At 36.3% G+C, this 17,851-nt stretch overlaps 2 protein-coding genes across 5 annotated transcripts in view; both read right to left on the reverse strand.

Annotated features, from left to right (window-relative positions):
* LOC107597406 (gamma-crystallin M2-like) overlaps positions 1 to 766 on the reverse strand; it is a 1,662-nt gene extending 896 nt beyond the window's left edge. Inside the window, exons 1-3 of the mRNA XM_016288458.1 lie at positions 697 to 766; positions 350 to 592; positions 1 to 123 (exon numbers count right to left, since the gene is read on the reverse strand). The exon at positions 1 to 123 is cut by the window's left edge and continues 1 nt beyond it. Coding sequence (XP_016143944.1) covers positions 1 to 123; positions 350 to 592; positions 697 to 702 — 372 coding nt within the window. The 5' untranslated portion in view covers positions 703 to 766. The remainder of the gene's footprint in view (positions 124 to 349; positions 593 to 696) is intronic.
* A 7,131-nt stretch (positions 767 to 7,897) lies between these two features.
* LOC107597402 (gamma-crystallin M2-like) overlaps positions 7,898 to 17,851 on the reverse strand; it is a 38,286-nt gene continuing 28,332 nt past the window's right edge. For 2 of the 4 annotated variants that reach the window (XM_016288449.1, XM_016288448.1), the window contains exons 2-3: positions 8,437 to 8,679; positions 7,898 to 8,208 (exon numbers count right to left, since the gene is read on the reverse strand). In XM_016288449.1, coding sequence (XP_016143935.1) covers positions 7,936 to 8,208; positions 8,437 to 8,679 — 516 coding nt within the window. In that variant the 3' untranslated portion in view covers positions 7,898 to 7,935. Of the gene's footprint in view, positions 8,209 to 8,436; positions 8,682 to 8,783; positions 8,855 to 14,582; positions 14,623 to 17,851 lie in introns of those variants that run through there. The other 2 variants (XM_016288450.1, XM_016288447.1) reach the window with 2 other exon arrangements.

Genomic DNA, 17,851 nt, shown 5'->3' on the forward strand with positions numbered 1-17,851 from the left:
GCAGGACTGGCAGTGAGGCATGCGGTAACGGTCCATGCAGTTGTCACAGTCATCCATCATCTCGTACATCTGACCCATGAAGTTCTCCCTCTCGTAGATCCTCATTCTGTAGGATCCCCTGTGCTGTAGTGGAAGAAAAGTCAGTTATGTATAAATTAATCAGAAAGAATCAATCACATGTAACCATATATCTTCAGCAACTATCTAGGTCTGTCTCTCACAGATCATCATTCTGAAATGATCTATGTTGCTTTTCAAGCTGAAGGATTTCATCATTTCATTTAATGGTTGAAATAAATTTAGGACTATTGTAAATTAATAAATACGTCAACAGGTTCATGGAGCTCACCATAGGGATCATACGGCAGGACCTGATGCAGTTGCTCATTCCAAACATAGACATGTAATCAGCATACTCTCCCCTCCTAAAGAAATACTGATTTCCCATGTAGTTGGGATTATCGTACATCATCCAGCATCCACTCTCCACTCTGCAAGAGTGACAGCGGCTCATGTAGGAGGAGAAGTCACCACAGTCGCCCATACAGTTATAAGAGCGACCCTGGAAATTTCTTTCCTCATAGAAGGTGACCTGAAAATTCAAAATTGATCTTTTAAGTGATTTAAAGTTCAAATGAACAAATAAAAATTTTTGCAGTTAAACTGTGTGGAAATTGGTACTGGAACAAGGTTTACCTTCATGTTTGCGCTGGTTGATTCTCAGTAGTTCCACAAGGGAGAAGCTGAAGCTGATTCTGCTTGTTGGCTGACTGCTGTCACCTGTGCTTTTATACTAGACCAAGACTAAAGATTACTGGGCCTCTATTATTAGTCAGTTCCTGACTGTGCAAGTTAGAAAAGAGGCCACTTTAGCTGAAGCATAGTATCTAGATCTTACTACTCACAATTGTCATGACTCTAGAATTTCTGATGTTTAAACTGTTATTATGAAGCACTAAACACATGAAAGAGTGTTAAAGTAATTCATTAACTGTGCTTCTTTGATTAGCAGAGAATGAAATTTTGATTTATCAGATAGATATTGTGTTTACAGTAATATACTTTAAGTAACAGACAAGCAGTGAATCTTTTGTTTTTATTGTTTTCTAAAACATCTTTTAAGTGGGGGTTATTTTCTAGGTTATAGAAATTCTATTTATTTAGTCATTGTAGCTGGAGGTTTTTTTTCCCCCTAAACAAATGTTTTTTTGCTTGCTGTTTCTTTATAATTATTTGTGGAATTTACTAGCAATTCCTGAGTGAAAATTGTTTCAAAGGTAATCTGACACTAGATATTTTTCAAATGGTAACAGATGCAAGGCCGGGGTCATTACATGTGTAAAATTTTAAAATTAAATAACAAATTTTAAAGAAGTTAATTAGCAAGATGTTAGCACTCATAGTAGGGCTGGACGATATGGCCAAAATTTATATCATGATATATTTCTTAATTTCGGTCGATATGATATAATTCCGATATCGATATGAACACTATTGTTTTTAAAGAATTCTCTTCTGCTAACCAAGCCTGCATTTATTTGATCCAAAATACAGCAAAAACAGTAACATTTTGAAATAATTTTACTGTTTAAAATAACTCTTTTCTATTTGGAAATATTTTAAAATGCAATTTATTCCTGTGATTTCAAAGCTACATTTTTAGCATCATTACTCCAGTCACATGATCCTTCAGAAATCATTCTAATATTATGATTTGCTGCTCAAAAATTATTTATTATGTTGAAAACAGCAGAGTAGAATTTTTTCAGGTTTCTTTGATGGATAGAAAGTTGAGAAGAACAGCATTTATCTGAAATAGAAATCTTTTGTAACATTATACATTTCTTTATCATCACTTTTGATCAATTTAAAGCATCCTTGCTAAATAAAAGTATTAATTTCTATAATTTCTTTCCAAAAAAAATAAAAAGAAAGAAATCAAACTAACTCCAAGCTTTTGAATGATATAGTGTATAATGTTACAAAAGCTTTTTATTTCAGATAAATGCTGATCTTTGGATATTTCTGTTCATCAAAGAATCCTGAAAAAAAATACTCAACTGTATATTGATAATCAGCAAATCAGAATATTAGAATGATTTCTGAAGGATCATGTGACACTGAAGACTGGAGTAATGATGCTGAAAATTCAGCTTTATCACAGGAATAAATTAAATTTTTTAAATATATTCAAATAGAAAATATTTTTGCTGTACTTTGGATCAAATAAATGCAGACTTGGTGAGCAGAAGAGAATTCTTAAAAAAAAAAAAAAACATTAAACATTTTACTGTTAAAAAACCTTTGGCTGGTAATGTAGGGTGGCTGATTATTGTTATAGATTGAAACAAATGTGCTTCAGCCAGGATAAAGAATATGAAAAGTGCTCTGAGTTGCTGCAGAAAAAATAGAGCAACAACAAAAACATGTTGCTGGAGACGGGTTTATTGAAAATTGAAAAACTGATTGTCTGCCAGCAGGAGGTGCATTGAGAGCGGTAGAACTTGCGGTTTCTCCGGTACGGCTGTAATCAAAGCAGCTCCGCTCATGAACGCTACTTTATCAGATCAAATGAAAATGTCGGTTCCCTTCAGAGATACATTCATATAAAACACCCGCGCCACGTTTTGATTTTGAAACGTGCAGTGCTCCTGTTTATTCAACGAAGTCAAACGCCACAAATAAATCAATGTATGGGAAACACTGGTAATGTATATCGAAATATCGGAAATGTGTTTAAAAATCATATCACCGTTATTGAAAAGAATTATATCGCGATACATATTGAATTATTGTCCAGCCCTAACTCATAGGTAAATGTAAACAGTGTGTTTGGTTTAAAGGGGTCATATGATGTTGCTGAAAAGAACATTATTTTGTGTATTTGGTGTAATGAAATGTGTTTATGCAGTTTAAGGTAAAAAAAAACACATTATTTTCCACATACTGTACATTATTGTTTCTCCTCTATGCCCCGCCTTTCTGAAACGCGTAGATTTTTACAAAGCTCATCGGTCTGAAAAGCGAGATGTGCTGTGAATGGCCAGCCAAAAAATATGCATTTGTCTGCGTTTGTGATCGGACAAATGACAAGCAACAAGCGCTACTCTACACTGCTTAAAACTCGCGTTTGAATCATCATTATGCAAATCTTCCCACATTGTGATGTAGACAAGTGGGGGCGTGTTAGAACGAGCCCTTTTAGGTAGGCGTGGTTGACTCTTAACTTTTATAAAGAATATCTCTTTGGATTTGAGACTTTAGTCTTTGCAACTTTACAGATCTTCTTTATGCACCAAGAGCTTGTAACACTCGTAAAGAGAAAGGAAAAATTTAAATCGTATCATATGACCCCTTTAAGATATATCATCAGGTGTATTCTAGAACTTTCAGGACACTGAAGATGTCTCACTGTCAGGACATTGAGGAATGTAGTGATTAAATGTGTTAATTGACTAATTTTGTGCATCAATGTTAGTTTAATGGAACGTTTGTTTTTATTTTATTTATTTACTTTTAAAAGGTTAAGTATAGTTAAAGGTACACCACAGAGGATTTCCTGTTTAATTTTATGTTAGAACTGAATTATGAATCCATTACATAAAAAACTTAAACACTGTGTTCTTGTCTTACCCTAAATCACTATAGTAAACCTATAATGATTTAGAGTAGAGGTCTTCTGAGTACTAAGATCCTCAGAAGGAGTACCTAATCTGAATCGACCCAAATCACTTCTTACCTGAACCTGGCGTGTTTAAATAAATTTTTAAATTGGAAAAACCCAACCCCAGACAGACCCGGTAAAATTGGAGTCTGATCTGTCCCAATTATAATTATTTCAAACCCAACTGGACCTGAGTGTAAAAGAGGCAGTGTTGCCTGTACAGCTTCCAGCCCCATGCAACACATGCACGGTTTGGTCATTTACACCTAGCCTTACACTTATAAGCGCACATTGACAGAGAACAGAGAAGAAGGGGGATAATAATGCTCATGATGTTGTAGCATAGTGATTGACTGGTAATCCCCACTCTGGTTTATTGAATTATTAAATTATTCATCGGAAAGTGAAATTGCAGACACTATGTACACCAATATCATTAGTATACCAAGTTCTGTCATGAAACTCTAGATGGTGCAGGCTGATGAGTCGTTAACGTAACTGATGACATTCTTAGCATTAAATGTCTTGTCACAAGCTGATTGGTTCATGTTGCATACGCAGCCAATGAGCTTACTGCTTTACATTTTAAATAGCTGATTAGCATTCGCTTGAGCATTGCAGAGCGCTTTCGGAGTTCCTCTGAAACCCTCCACCTTCCCCAGCTCCACCTGTATAGATCTGCTATGGGTTATTTTATATGCTATTTGTGCAGCAGCATTTTGTCTTAAATACTCACAGCATCATATCGGCTTATGTATTGACAGTAGCAAGTTCCTGTTCTTGCTTGCAACAGCAATAATCTACAAATACAGCAATAATCTACAAAGTAGCAATTCAGCAGCAGCAGTGTAGCAGATCTATTCCGCCAAGACCAAATACATTGACATTGTCATATCCATTACCATGCTAAAATCTTCTGAGAGTTCTTATGATAGAACTATTGTTACTAGTGTTGGGTTTGAGTCCACCTAAGTCGAGTCTGAGTCTTTAACCAATCGAGTCCGAATCCAAAATGGGCCGAGTCCAGTCCTAGTCAAACTAAATAGTTTGTCAGTATCTTAAGCTTGTTTTAACCTTTACAACTAGAAAAGGCAATGTCAATTTAAATGTAACAAAACCAAACCTCTATTGCATTTTGACATTTTGATTTTCAAATCATCTCATCGTAATTTGTGATCTGCTCACCAAACTTAAAGTAACAGAAGTTATGGATGACTTGATTTATGTATTGTGACATATTTCAGAGTCAGCTGTAAGTACCTTTGAAATAACTGAAATCATTTGGCGAAGTGGTATGGACATGTAATGCAGTCAAGACCTGCCTTGCACACCTTAGAATGTCCGTCAACCAATCAGATTCAAGCATTTACCAGCCCCCATAGTATAATGGCAGTTTACTGTATGAATCTATGTTTTGAAATTGATAAATATTTTGGTAGGGCTTTTCCCTGCCTGCCTATAGATGAGCCACACCTGAATATAATTATATTTACATATTTACCATAGTAAAAAGCTATAGTAAAAATTTGTATATAAATAAAATAAGAAATATATTTTTATACTGTGGACATGGGCTTCAGGGCTAAACACTGAGAATTTTTTTTTCACAAAAAGAAAGCAATAGTTACTGTTTTTGTTGTTTTTGACTCATAAAAACTGCTGCCGCAAAAATGTTAGGACATGTTTTTCTTTAAAACTAGAAGCTGCCACCATGTTTGAAAAAAAACAAAAAACATTTCAAAAAGGAAAGCAAAAAGATAAATAAATATATCAATCAAAAATACAACTTAATTTTCAAATAGGTCTAAATAGTAATACAGAAATAGCCTGCTACAGACATTTAATCTGGGTTAAATTGGGATTTGTTATATGGGGGTGGGGGCTCTGGTTTCAGGTTTTAGAGTGGTGCATATGTGTATGCTTAGCCTACAAAATCTTATATCAATTGACAAGCTGTAAAATATAACAAGTTGAGAGAGTCCCCATATGAATAATTGCTGATCTAAATCATTCTAGATGCTGGCAGTGTGCAAAGCTTCATCTGTCTGCAGGATTTTTAAAATCAAATATAAGACTTGTTAAGACCTTTTTTAAGACCTTCAAAAATTTGTTTAAAAATTAAAATTAATACCGTATGAGCAGGGTAGGGCAATGTCTATGGTAACATGTTAAACTGTAAAATCATGATTTACAAGAAATTATTTTTAAGAAATGGGATGAGTCAGAAGTTTAAACTATTATATTAATTTTAAACTGGGTTATATGGGTGGATGTTCGCATTTGACTGAACAAAAACTGTAGATGGGCATATTGAAAATGCTAATTTATTCTCTGCCAGCAGGAGGTGCAGAAAGTCATAAATTTAGCGGTTTCCGCAGTAACAGCTGGACACAAAGCAGCGCTGCGCTCATAAACAAAATGAAAATGCCATCGAAACTTTTCTGAAGACAGTCGATTCCCTTCAAAGATTTATTCATATAAACCACCCGCGCCGCATCATTGCTTGAATTAGTAAGAATAAGAAAAGTGTTTCAAAATATAGCCTATATTGTTGAAAATGTACGAGGAAAGTCCACTGATGAGTTACCAGCGCTAGCCCCGGCCCAATTTAACCCCTGCATTTAATTAATGAATGTAAAAATAAAATCTTCACTGTATGCATTAAATATAAATGATTCTTTTTAGTTATTGAAGTTAGTTATTCAGTCAAGAGCAATGAGTGATTTTCTCTTTTTCATTTGTTGTTTGATTAACATTAATGACACAGTCGGATCAAATATTTTGACTTGTGATTTTCCCAACTGTTCAGGTTCACTTAAGTCATAACCGGCTGCATGTACGTGAATACTCTCTAAGACGGGCATGTTAACATAACTTTTTGTTTATTTAAGTGTGTAGCAATAACACGCAAAACGAGAACTTAATTTGGCATTCACACGCTGGCTGAGAGACGCGTTCTGTGAGCGTGTTTTGGGTGTGTGAGCACGAACCCATCGGCTTTCTAGTACTGACAAGACTTAAAAACACCTGCGAATACTGAATGTCACTTTTGTGACAATGCATCGGGTCAGTGACAGTTCCATCAACTGCTCCTGGACTCGGTTGGACTTGGAAATATTTTTTGAGTCCCAAAGGCTCGAGTCCAAGTCAAATCCGAGTAAAAATGCATCCGAGTCCATGACAAGTCCAAGTCCGCTAGAAGTTGTACTCGAGTCCGAGTATTAGTCTGAGAACCCCAATTCTAATTGTTACACATATTTAGTTGCACCAATTTTTTTCTCCTCCATATGAACAGAAACCACAAAAGTTGCTCACACTGATGACGACCCTGGATGTTTTATTTACACATTAATTTTACCTTACCTTTTTAGCACGGTCCGATATTGCCTCCATGAAAACACCACTAGGACCAAGGTAATTGCACATTGTTTTCAGTTAAAAAATTTAGTTCTTGATGATGTGGAAAAGTTCACTTATCTTGGATCTACAGTGACCCGCGATACCACCCTAGACGATGAGATTTCAATCAGGTTGGGGAAAGTGGCCTCTACTTTTGGGAGTTTGACAAATCGTGTGTGGTGGAATAAGCATCTATCTGTCTGCACCAAAGGAAGAGTGTATGAAGCATGTGTTCTGAGCATCTTGTTGTATGGCGCTGAATGCTGGACTACCTCCCAGTATCAAGAGAGTCGGCTAAGTGTCTTTCACACTAGATGCCTCAGGTTTATACTTGGTAAGACCTGGAGGGATAAAATGTCAAAACAATATCTGTTTAAAGTGATAAAAAGTGAACCAGTTTCCTCTCGCCTAAAATTCATTCATCTCGGATGGGCTGGTCATGTTACCAGATTGGCCCCCTCCTGCATTCCCAACGCAATTCTGTACAGTGTGCTCAAGAAGGGTGCTCATAATACTGGACGGCCCAAACTGAGGTATAAAGATGTACTGAAAAGAGATCTGATAGATTTCAGCATACCAACCAACTTCTGGACCCAGGCAGCGAAAAAACATGCTGAATGGAGGATTGATCTATACAGAGGAAAGGCTCAAGACCATGCTAACAACCTCCAGCAGCTAAAAGAACGTCACCTGAAATCCAACTTACAAACATGATCTATGCTATACAATAAATGTCTGTGGCTTATTGTCACCGGCATTGAACGACAGAAGCACGCCATTGATTTGACTACTCGTGTAAATATTATTGACATAAATGATTTTCAAGACAGAGTGTTTAGTGTTGTAGAGGAATTATTTTATTAATATAAACCCTAGTACCAGGAGTCCATGATACGCCTCATGCTCATGAATCTCATGCCACCCATATTGCTGAAGCTCCTGTACTCTCCAGGCCTGAAGTGCCACATCCTGCCTCTGTATTGGGGCTGCTCATACATGAGCCAGTTGCCGTCCATCACATTGCAGGACTGGCAGTGAGGCATGCGGTAACGGTCCATGCAGTTGTCACAGTCATCCATCATCTCATGCATCTGACCCATGAAGTTCTCCCTCTCGTAGATCCTCATTCTGTAGGATCCCCTGTGCTGTAGTGGAAGAAAAGTCAGTTATGTATAAATTAATCAGAAAGAATCATAATCACATGTAACCATATATCTTCAGCAACTATCTAGGTCTGTCTCTCACAGATCATTATTCTGAAACGATCTATGTTGCTTTTCAAGCTGAGAGATTTCATCATTTAATTTAATGGTTGAAATAAATTTAGGACTTTTGTAAATTAATAAATACGTCAACAGGTTCATGGAGCTCACCATAGGGATCATACGGCAGGACCTGATGCAGTTGCTCATTCCAAACATAGACATGTAATCAGCATACTCTCCCCTCCTAAAGAAATACTGATTTCCCATGTAGTTGGGATTATCGTACATCATCCAGCATCCACTCTCCACTCTGCAAGAGTGACAGCGGCTCATGTAGGAGGAGAAGTCACCACAGTCGCCCATACAGTCATAAGAGCGACCCTGGAAATTTCTTTCCTCATAAAAGGTGACCTGAAAATTCAGAATTGATCTTTAATTGATTTAAAGTTAAAATGAACAAATCAAATAATTTTGGAGCTAAACCGTGTAGAAATTGGTACTGGAACAAGGTTTACCTTCATGTTTGCGATGGTTGATTCTCAGTAGTTCCACAAAGGAGAAGCTGAAGCTGATTCTGCTTGTTGGCTGACTGCTGTCACCTGTGCTTTTATACTAGACTAATACTAAAGACTACAGAGCCTCTATTGTTAGTCAATTCCTGACTGTGCAAGTTGGTTTAGAGGCCATTCTAGTTAAAGCTTGGTATGTAGTGTTTACATTGTTTGAACTATAGAATTTCTAAAGTGTATGTTGCAAAAATGAAACACTATAAATGCCAAAAAACGAAATTTTGTTCCAGATTTACAGATTCTGACTCTGGATTTGGTTTGATTTTGCTTTTTTAGAATATGAAATACTAAAAAAAATTGTTAAAAATGAGTGCTTACAGCTTGTTGTTTCAGATTCAAACATTCTGGCTATTTGAATTGATTTCTTTTTTTATTAGGGTTCATTTCAAGATGATGCTTTTATAGGTGTTTCCTTATGATTTCACTCTCCACATGAAATATTGGTAATGTAGAACACAATGAGGGGAAGCACTCGTACCCTTGTGAGGCCTGGCTGTATTATACAGTACATTGTATTTGTGCAGTCTAATTGTAGGGCCTGATTGCTTTATAACTCATCTGATGCATATTATATAACTGGAAATCACTTACTTGATTTGGCAAGCTCTCATCTGAATGGACAATTTAATGCAGTGTCTGTGAGTGAGAGAACTGTATATTCTATTTTCTTTGAGTTTTTGTGTGCTATAGTCTGTTTTTTATTACTTACTTATTTTTGGAACAGATTTTCTGTTGTATAAACCATTTCCTCTTTCTTTCTTTTATTCCCTTTTATTTTTGTCCCAGCATGTTCTCTACAATCATTCTAAGAGACTACTGTGCTATTGTTAAATAATTATCCATTCGCACTGTAGCGAATCAGCTCATGGGGAAATATGAATAATTAATCATAACTAGTTATAATTAATTATAAATATTTAGATCCGCTGTAGATATTTACTTGACCTCTCAGGGTCAACTGTCTGTCAATTCTAAGAACGTTAATTTCCTGGTTAAGGGAAATAACTTTCTTACTGTACAATTCTACACAGAGCTTGTAGCATAAATCTGCATGATTAAGTGACTCCAGTTATGAGCAAACAATGAACAACGTCAAGTGTGATACAAGTAAGATTTTATTAACTATATAAACACTTAAATTGGTCTAACATACACATAAACACACACACGCATACAGTTGGTATAGGAAAGGGTTAAAGCTTAAGCAGTAAAGAGGAGAGAAATAAGGAATAAAGTTATGGAACCATTTGCATATTCAGCAGATTTACAGCCTGAAGGGAACATCAGATTCTTAGTTCAAACACACCTTTGTAAAAAGGTGCAAATGATACCTAATGTATCAATTAATAAGACTGAATACTTGCATAAGTTTGAATACTTGCACGTCTCGTCTGTCTGAAAGAGAGGTTTGATGCAATCTGAAGGTTCAAGTTGATCTTTGCTGAAGTTGGTTGATGAAAAAGAACCAGTTTGAGTCAGAGAATCTTGGTGAATGGAAAAATGTCAAGGCCGAAGCCTGGCACATACTTAAGGTGTCCTGGAGCGTTTGCTCACATCTTCTTCATCTCAGAATTCAACAAAACCACCGACTAGGGGCGGGTCACTGGTGTGAGGCCTTTAAGGTCGGAGAAGATTCACGCCTCTCAAGATGGGCTTGTCCAATGAGAAAGGCCGGAATCCCAAGTGGGAGTTTGGAGATACTGGGGAGTTTTTATGACCCTTTGTGTGGAAGCATGGTACTTTGCATATGGAACTTGAATCGAAATTACTAAAGATTCTCAGGACACTAATATATTGCCTATGTACCAACATATAATATGGGAAGTCGTGGCCTAATGGTTAGAGAGTCGGACTCATAACCCAAAGGTTGTGGGTTCGAGTCTCGTACCGGCAGGAATTGTAGGTGGGGGAAGTGAATGTACAGCACTCTCTCCCACCTTCAATACCACGACTGAGGTGCCCTTGAGCAAGGCACCGAACCCCCAACTGCTCCCCGGGCGCCGCAGCATAAATGGCTGCCCACTGCTCCGGGTGTGTGTTCACTGCTGTGTGTGTGCACTTTGGATGGTTAAATGCAGAGCACTAATTCCGAGTATGGGTCACCATACTTGGCCACATGTCACGTCACTTGACTCACTTGAAAAAATAATATACACGCTCGTTTAGATCATCAGAAGGCGAATTCATAGATACTAAACATGGTAGGATTACATATAGGCAAGATGACAGGAATGAGTGGTTCCATCATAAGCATGCATAAAATAGACTAAAAGTATCAAAGACAACATACACAATGATCTGAAGGATATGTGTGTTCATTCAAAGAAAGGTTTTCCTATGAATTAATTAGTAGAAAAGTCCATTTCTACTGTGCAGTGTGTCTCTTCCTATGGAAAATGCAGTGAGAGTCTCTCTGCTCACATTCCTCTGGGTCATAAAACCAGTGGTATCAGCATTAGTTGCCTGGAGTGTCCTGGGGTGTTACGCATTTTGGGGGAAGGGTCCATAGGTCCTCATATGGCTTGTTAACTGAGGGGTGTTACAGAGTATTTGTTAAATATAGCTAACAAAATATTTATTGTGTGTTTGATTGCTCCAGACGCTACAGCACCAATCTGTTATTGTGGTACAGTGGAAATGGGATTATGGTATGCATTTTTTGTATTATGAGAGGATGGCCTGTAATTTTACTGCAGTACAAAAGAACATAATAATTGTTAATTACTATTACAATTCTTAACCCTTTGACACATATGATTTGAAAATTCAAATCTGTATTTGCATTGTTCACACTGCTGGTGACCCAGAGAGAACAGTTGTAATTTATATGTATAGGACCAGTAGGCTATATTTAGATTTTATGTTGCAGAAGTTCAAAGAAGAAATACTAGGGTAAAAAAAATATTTAAACACTAATATCTATAAATCATGGAAATCACCTATTTGAAAATAGTGTGACATTTATAACAAAGACTGTATTATATAACTACTGTATATATTCCACTCTTCCTAGAGACTTTTTGCAAATTTTCAAATACTTAAAGAGGTCATATGACATTGCTGAGAAACAATATTTGGTGTAATGCAATGTGTTCACACAGTTTAAGGTTAAAAAAAACAACATTTTCCACATACTATACATTATTGTTTCTCCTCTATGATCCACCTTTCTGAAACTCGTCGATTTTTACAAAGCTCATCGTTCTGAAAATCACGGTGTGCTCTGTTTGGCCAGCAATCCAAATGTGATTGGCCGAATACATCAAGCGTGTGACAGAAATGTTATGCCCCTTACCAGGTTCAGGAAACTTTCCTCCGTAAAATGCGCTGCGCACACTCGAATATTTGTGTTGTACTGTTCTGGAACAGTGTTGTAAATAAAACTTAACCTCTGATTTCTAGTTGTGTCCTCTTTTGGAAGGCCAAACAAAGTAGTTTGGCTTTCGTAACGAAACACACAGCGTCTCCACGATATGGCGGCGGCAACAATACTACAGCGAGAATAAAAGTTATGCCTTCTTACTTTGTGTATGCATTTGGACGGTGTTATGCAAATCTTCACACACAGTGATGTAGATATGTGGGGGCGTGTCTGAATGAGGCGTTTTAGGAAGGCGTGGCTTAACGTTCACATTTAGAAAGAATATCTCTTTGGGTTTGAGACTTTAATCTTTGCGACTTTAAGGATCTTCTGTATGCACGCACAGCTTTTAACACTCCAAAGACAAAGGAAAACATGAAATCGCATCATATGACCCCTTTAAGACATAAGATTACTCCAATAAACAGTCGAAGGTCAGGGCAGGCAGCAAACAATCAGATACAAGGAAACAGTCCAGGGTCAAAACAGGCAAGGCAACAATGAACTGGAAACATGGGAACACTAGGCGAGACAATACTAAGCAATGAATGAATGGATAACCAGGCTATAAATAGAGTGAGACTGATAGAGGTAACAAGACACATGTGAATGCAATAAGTGATGATGAGTCCGGCAAAGGATTTTGGGAAATGTAGTCTGTGGGAGTGGCAAGAGTCAGGGGTGGAGGGACCTCTGGTGGAGTTTATGGGCACTCCAGCTGGAGATCGTGACATAAGCACTCTCAGATACAGAAAACATTTTTGTTTGGTTCTTCTAATGTGTTTCTTTGTTTGTTATTACTTTATATTTGCTTGTATGTTTTGAAGCTAAATTTAGTAACAGTAGTTAATAATTCTTAATATGCATTTTTTTATTTATTATTAATTTGTAATTTTTTAAAAAGTACTTAAATTAGTAATTTAATAAAATTCAACACGCAAATTTGATATTCAAATTTTTTGATTGTAAATCAGCATTGAATCCTTTATTCCCTTCCAGGACAACAAGTGGGTGGGCAAGTTGGTTAGAAATATATTTGGTCTGAAATCATAGATATTTTGGTAACACTTTATAATAACTTTCATTTATAAATCATTAACAAACATTATATAATGCTCAACAGATCATTAGTTAATATATATTCACATAGCTAGAAATATGAGATAATGTTCTTGTTAATGTTTACTAATGAACTTACTAAACATTACCTAATGATTAACATATGATTATTTAGTGTAAATTGAAATGCTTACAAATGTCAGTAAATTTTCAGTTCATATGATCTTTTTTTATTAAGTTATTATAAGGTGTTACCGATATTTCCTAATCTAGAGAAAATAGAAAGAAAAAATAAATAAATAAATAACTTATTTTATTTTAATTTGTATTGTTTCCTGCCAGTGATTCCTGAGTAATGTCTAGTCCACACTATACATGTTTGGAAATAGCTTTGGGAACTAAAAATAAAACTAAACCTTTCTATGGACAACTTGCAGAGTGTTTTGTGGATTTTGTTTTTGTTATTAGTTGCATTAATGATTTTCAAGACAATGTTTATAGTTGTAAAGAAATTGTTTTATTAATATAAACTCTAGTACCAGGAGTCCATGATACGCCTCATGCTCATGAATCTCATGCCACCCATATTGCTGAAGCTCCTGTACTCTCCAGGCCTGAAGTGCCACATCCTGCCTCTGTATTGGGGCTGCTCATACATGAGCCAGTGGCCGTCCATCACATGGCAGGACTGGCAGTGAGGCATGCGGTAACGGTCCATGCAGTTGTCACAGTCATCCATCATCTCATGCATCTGACCCATGAAGTTCTCCCTCTCGTAGATCCTCATTTTGTAGGATCCCCTGTGCTGTAGTGTGAAAAAAAAGTGGATTAAAGATTTTATTTTTTATTTTTTTACTGCTTTTTCTATATGGTTGGGGGGAAAAAGCTATATTTGCAAATACGTAATAAATATTAAATTAGGAAAATTATTATATGGCAATTTTTCCCCCCCCAATTATATCAAAATATTCATGGAGCTCACCATAGGGATCATCCGGCAGGACCTGATGCAGTTGCTCATTCCAAACATAGACATGTAGTCAGAATAGTCTCCCCTCCTAAAGAAATACTGATTTCCCATGTAGTTGGGATTATCGTACATCATCCAGCATCCACTCTCCACTCTGCAAGAGTGACAGCGGCTCATGTAGGAGGAGAAGTCACCACAGTCGCCCATACACTCATAAGAGCGACCCTGGAAGTTCCTGTCCTCGTAGAAGGTGACCTAAAAATTAACAGTTTAACATTTAATGTGAATTTTTTTTTCCATTTTCATTTGAATTGCACATTGAAAATTGTAGCTGGAATGAAGTTTACCTTGCCCATCATGGTTGCGCTGGCTGATCCTCAGTAGTTCCACAGGGTAGAAGCTGAAGCTGATTCTGCTTGTTGTCTGACTGCTGTCACCTGTGCTTTTATACAAGACCAAGACTAAAGACTACAGGGCCTCTATTGTTAGTCAATTCCTGACTGTGCAGGTTGGCATAGAGGCTGTTAGTTAAAGCGTAGTATCTAGATCTTAGTTAATGTTTGTTAAATTTAAAGACCAGAGACTCCTGATTCAAATTGAGAATCACACTTTTATTGATTTTATTTATTTTATTATTTTTTTAGTCTGTGATTTACAAAACCTGAACCTTACTAAATATCTACTAAACTAAATGACATGAAATTTAGTAGAGGTTCTGAGAAAAAGTTTTTTTATTAGTCTATAAAAAAATCCAATAAAAATTAGGAAGTTTGTGAAACAAAATATGTAAATATCTAAATAAAAATATAAATAGAAGTTTACATAAAATATTTATGGTAACACTTTAGAATAGGGAACACATATTCTCTATTAACTAAGAGTTTTACCTGAACAAACTCTTAATTTGAGAGTATTCTATTCTAATTTGAACCCTAATTTGCTGCTTATTAATAGATATTAATTTAGTTGTTAAGTTTAGGTACGGGGTGGATTAAGGGATCTAAAATACGGTCATGCAGAATAAGGCATTAATATGTGCTTTTTAAATACTAATAAACAGCCAATATGCTAGTAATATGCATGCTAATAAGAACTAGTTAATAGCTAGAATTGGTCCTTAAAATAAATTGTTACCATATTTATCTTTCACCCTTTTAAGGTAGCGGTAGATTTGAATAGAAACACAGGGAAAGTTTTTACATCCACCTTTAGTATTATTACAACTAATTCATTTTTTAATTCATTGGTTAAATGATTCAGTAATTACTAGATTTGTTCCCGAATGAGTCAGTATATTTAAATGAATTGGTTGAATGAATTAATTGACTTTTACTGGCGTAATGATGTTGAAAACACTGTGTAATAAATGTTCTCTGATGGCAAGTTTAAAGAACCCAAGTGCAGTTTTAATAAATCCAAAAGTGAGCAGATAAACAGTAAACAAGACTTGATTTGGCTAGGCAAAATAAGAACTTGAACATGGACAAAACTCTCCAAACAGTGGATTACATAAACAACAAAGGAACCAATGAGAACAAGACACATGAACAAAAGGGCCACATGGCAGGATCATTTGACAGGGTCAGGGAAACACATGACAGGGCAGGAACATAGACAAAAAATACAAAAACAAAAGACAAGAAAACCTAAACAAGAAAAAAAAAAACTAAAACCAGCATTACACACTGAAGACAGTTCATTTAACTTCTCTCTCTGAGTCAGTGGCAGCATGAGCACAGATTTAATTTGATGGCTGGTGTGATTCTGTCAAAGGGTTGATAGACAGCTGAATCGTTGTCATTTAGGAATAAGATTGCATGGGTGTATGAATCAAGAATGCACTGTGCTTATTTGTGTTCACACTCTAGTCTGAAGACCGTCAAATATTTCTACTGACAGCTTTATTATAATGGGAGCACTCTTTGCTCGCTTTCTGTATATATAATCTATATTACAATTTGGATAAAATGTTTAGTTTTCATCTGTAAGACCGCTTTGATCTTCTTGTGAAGCTAAACCTCAGGAACTCTCACAAAACAGATGCCATGCAATAAAACAAAAAACTTTCTAATCTGAGAAGATCTAAAAGAAAACTATTGTTCAACTGTCCCTTCACCCATCTTCAAGCCCCCTCCTTCCCTCCGGGGCACATGGCCTGGGTCACGGAAATTTGACTTAGAGGTGTCAAGAACCCAAGTTACTATATTTACATAGTGTATTTACTATATCTTAAGACTCTATGATTTTAAACCTTTCATGTTTAGTATCATTGTAAAGGTCTCCATGCGATTGGTAAAATTGTCTCAATTTCACAGCAGTCACTTATATTATGATAAAGAGTGAAAACTTTTGAAGAATTCTGTTCTGCTACTAAGAGGTGCGTCTCCCTCAGGGTCTGTGAGAATGTTTTCCTATCTCTGGCCAGGTGTGACTCTTGGTCACGGGATCCTTAACAAACCAAAAGGGCTTTTATGGTTTTACATCTTATTTGAAGATTTCTTTTTTCTGGTCTGGGTATATAAGCGAAGTGGCAAAACACTACTTGGGGATTCTATAACCAGAAAACCCCCACACTGTGTCTCTCACATGCTGCTGTGTGTCTCTCTGCTGTCAGGTATGCATCTCTCACTCTTAGACTCATCTTTGAGCAATTTATGTTATATATTTGTCTGAATTGATCTGAATTGGAACTGAATTTAATTCTGAATTGGATTCTCATTGTTTATGTAATTGGCTTGATACATTTATACCTGACAAATAAAATGTTATATTTTAATTATTATGAACTCTCCTGAAATCATTATGACTAGTAGATCATGAGGAGGCTGATATGTTACCTCAAATCTATGGCCAGGATAGGTCAAACAGGTTCATGTATGAATGGAGCAGTAGGCACGTCATCTGATACCTTCTGATTTCTGTCTATCACTGATTCTAGCAAGCTGTACGGGAAATTACTAAATAAACTACACTTTTTTTTTTCAAGAACAAGCAGTAGGCGGCCGGCAAAACAGATATTAGTCAACCTACATCCTCTGACAAAAATCAGACTGGCGAGACTGGTGATTGTGAGATCTGCGCAGGCCACGTGAGACTCAAATGCGACATCGGGTCCCAGGTGAACAAATAATTAAAAGTATGGGATGTTTGGAATAAGTTAATACATAATCGATATCTGTGATCAGTTCTTAATTAGAAATACAGTCTAAATTTAATGATCCCTTGAAATTGGCGTCAGATTAAACACGGAGCTAGACTAAAATTGAAACTAAACCCTGATAAATTAAGTGAACTTTGCAGAAGCGCAAGTAAAATACCTACATGCATTATACCTTTGCCCACACCATTGGATTCCGTCGTTGGGCCAATTGGGTGGACCTTACACATGCTGCTATAAACGGCCACAAATAGGCCTACACTGCAGAGTTTCAGGAGAGACAATAGCATTTAACAGTAAAGGCTCATATATGTTCTTTTCATTTATGGAGAATTATAAGCGTGTATGATGTGGTTTATGCACATTTGTTCAAAATAGCCTGTATGGGCAGATTGTTCACATGATGTAGGCAAAAGTTTTTTATTACACAAAGGATGCACCTTTTCATCATATTTCTGTTCATTACC

The sequence above is a fragment of the Sinocyclocheilus grahami genome, unplaced genomic scaffold (genome assembly GCF_001515645.1).
Source record: "Sinocyclocheilus grahami isolate Dianchi unplaced genomic scaffold, SAMN03320097.WGS_v1.1 scaffold231.1, whole genome shotgun sequence".
In the NCBI taxonomy this organism is placed as follows: Eukaryota; Metazoa; Chordata; class Actinopteri; order Cypriniformes; family Cyprinidae; genus Sinocyclocheilus; species Sinocyclocheilus grahami.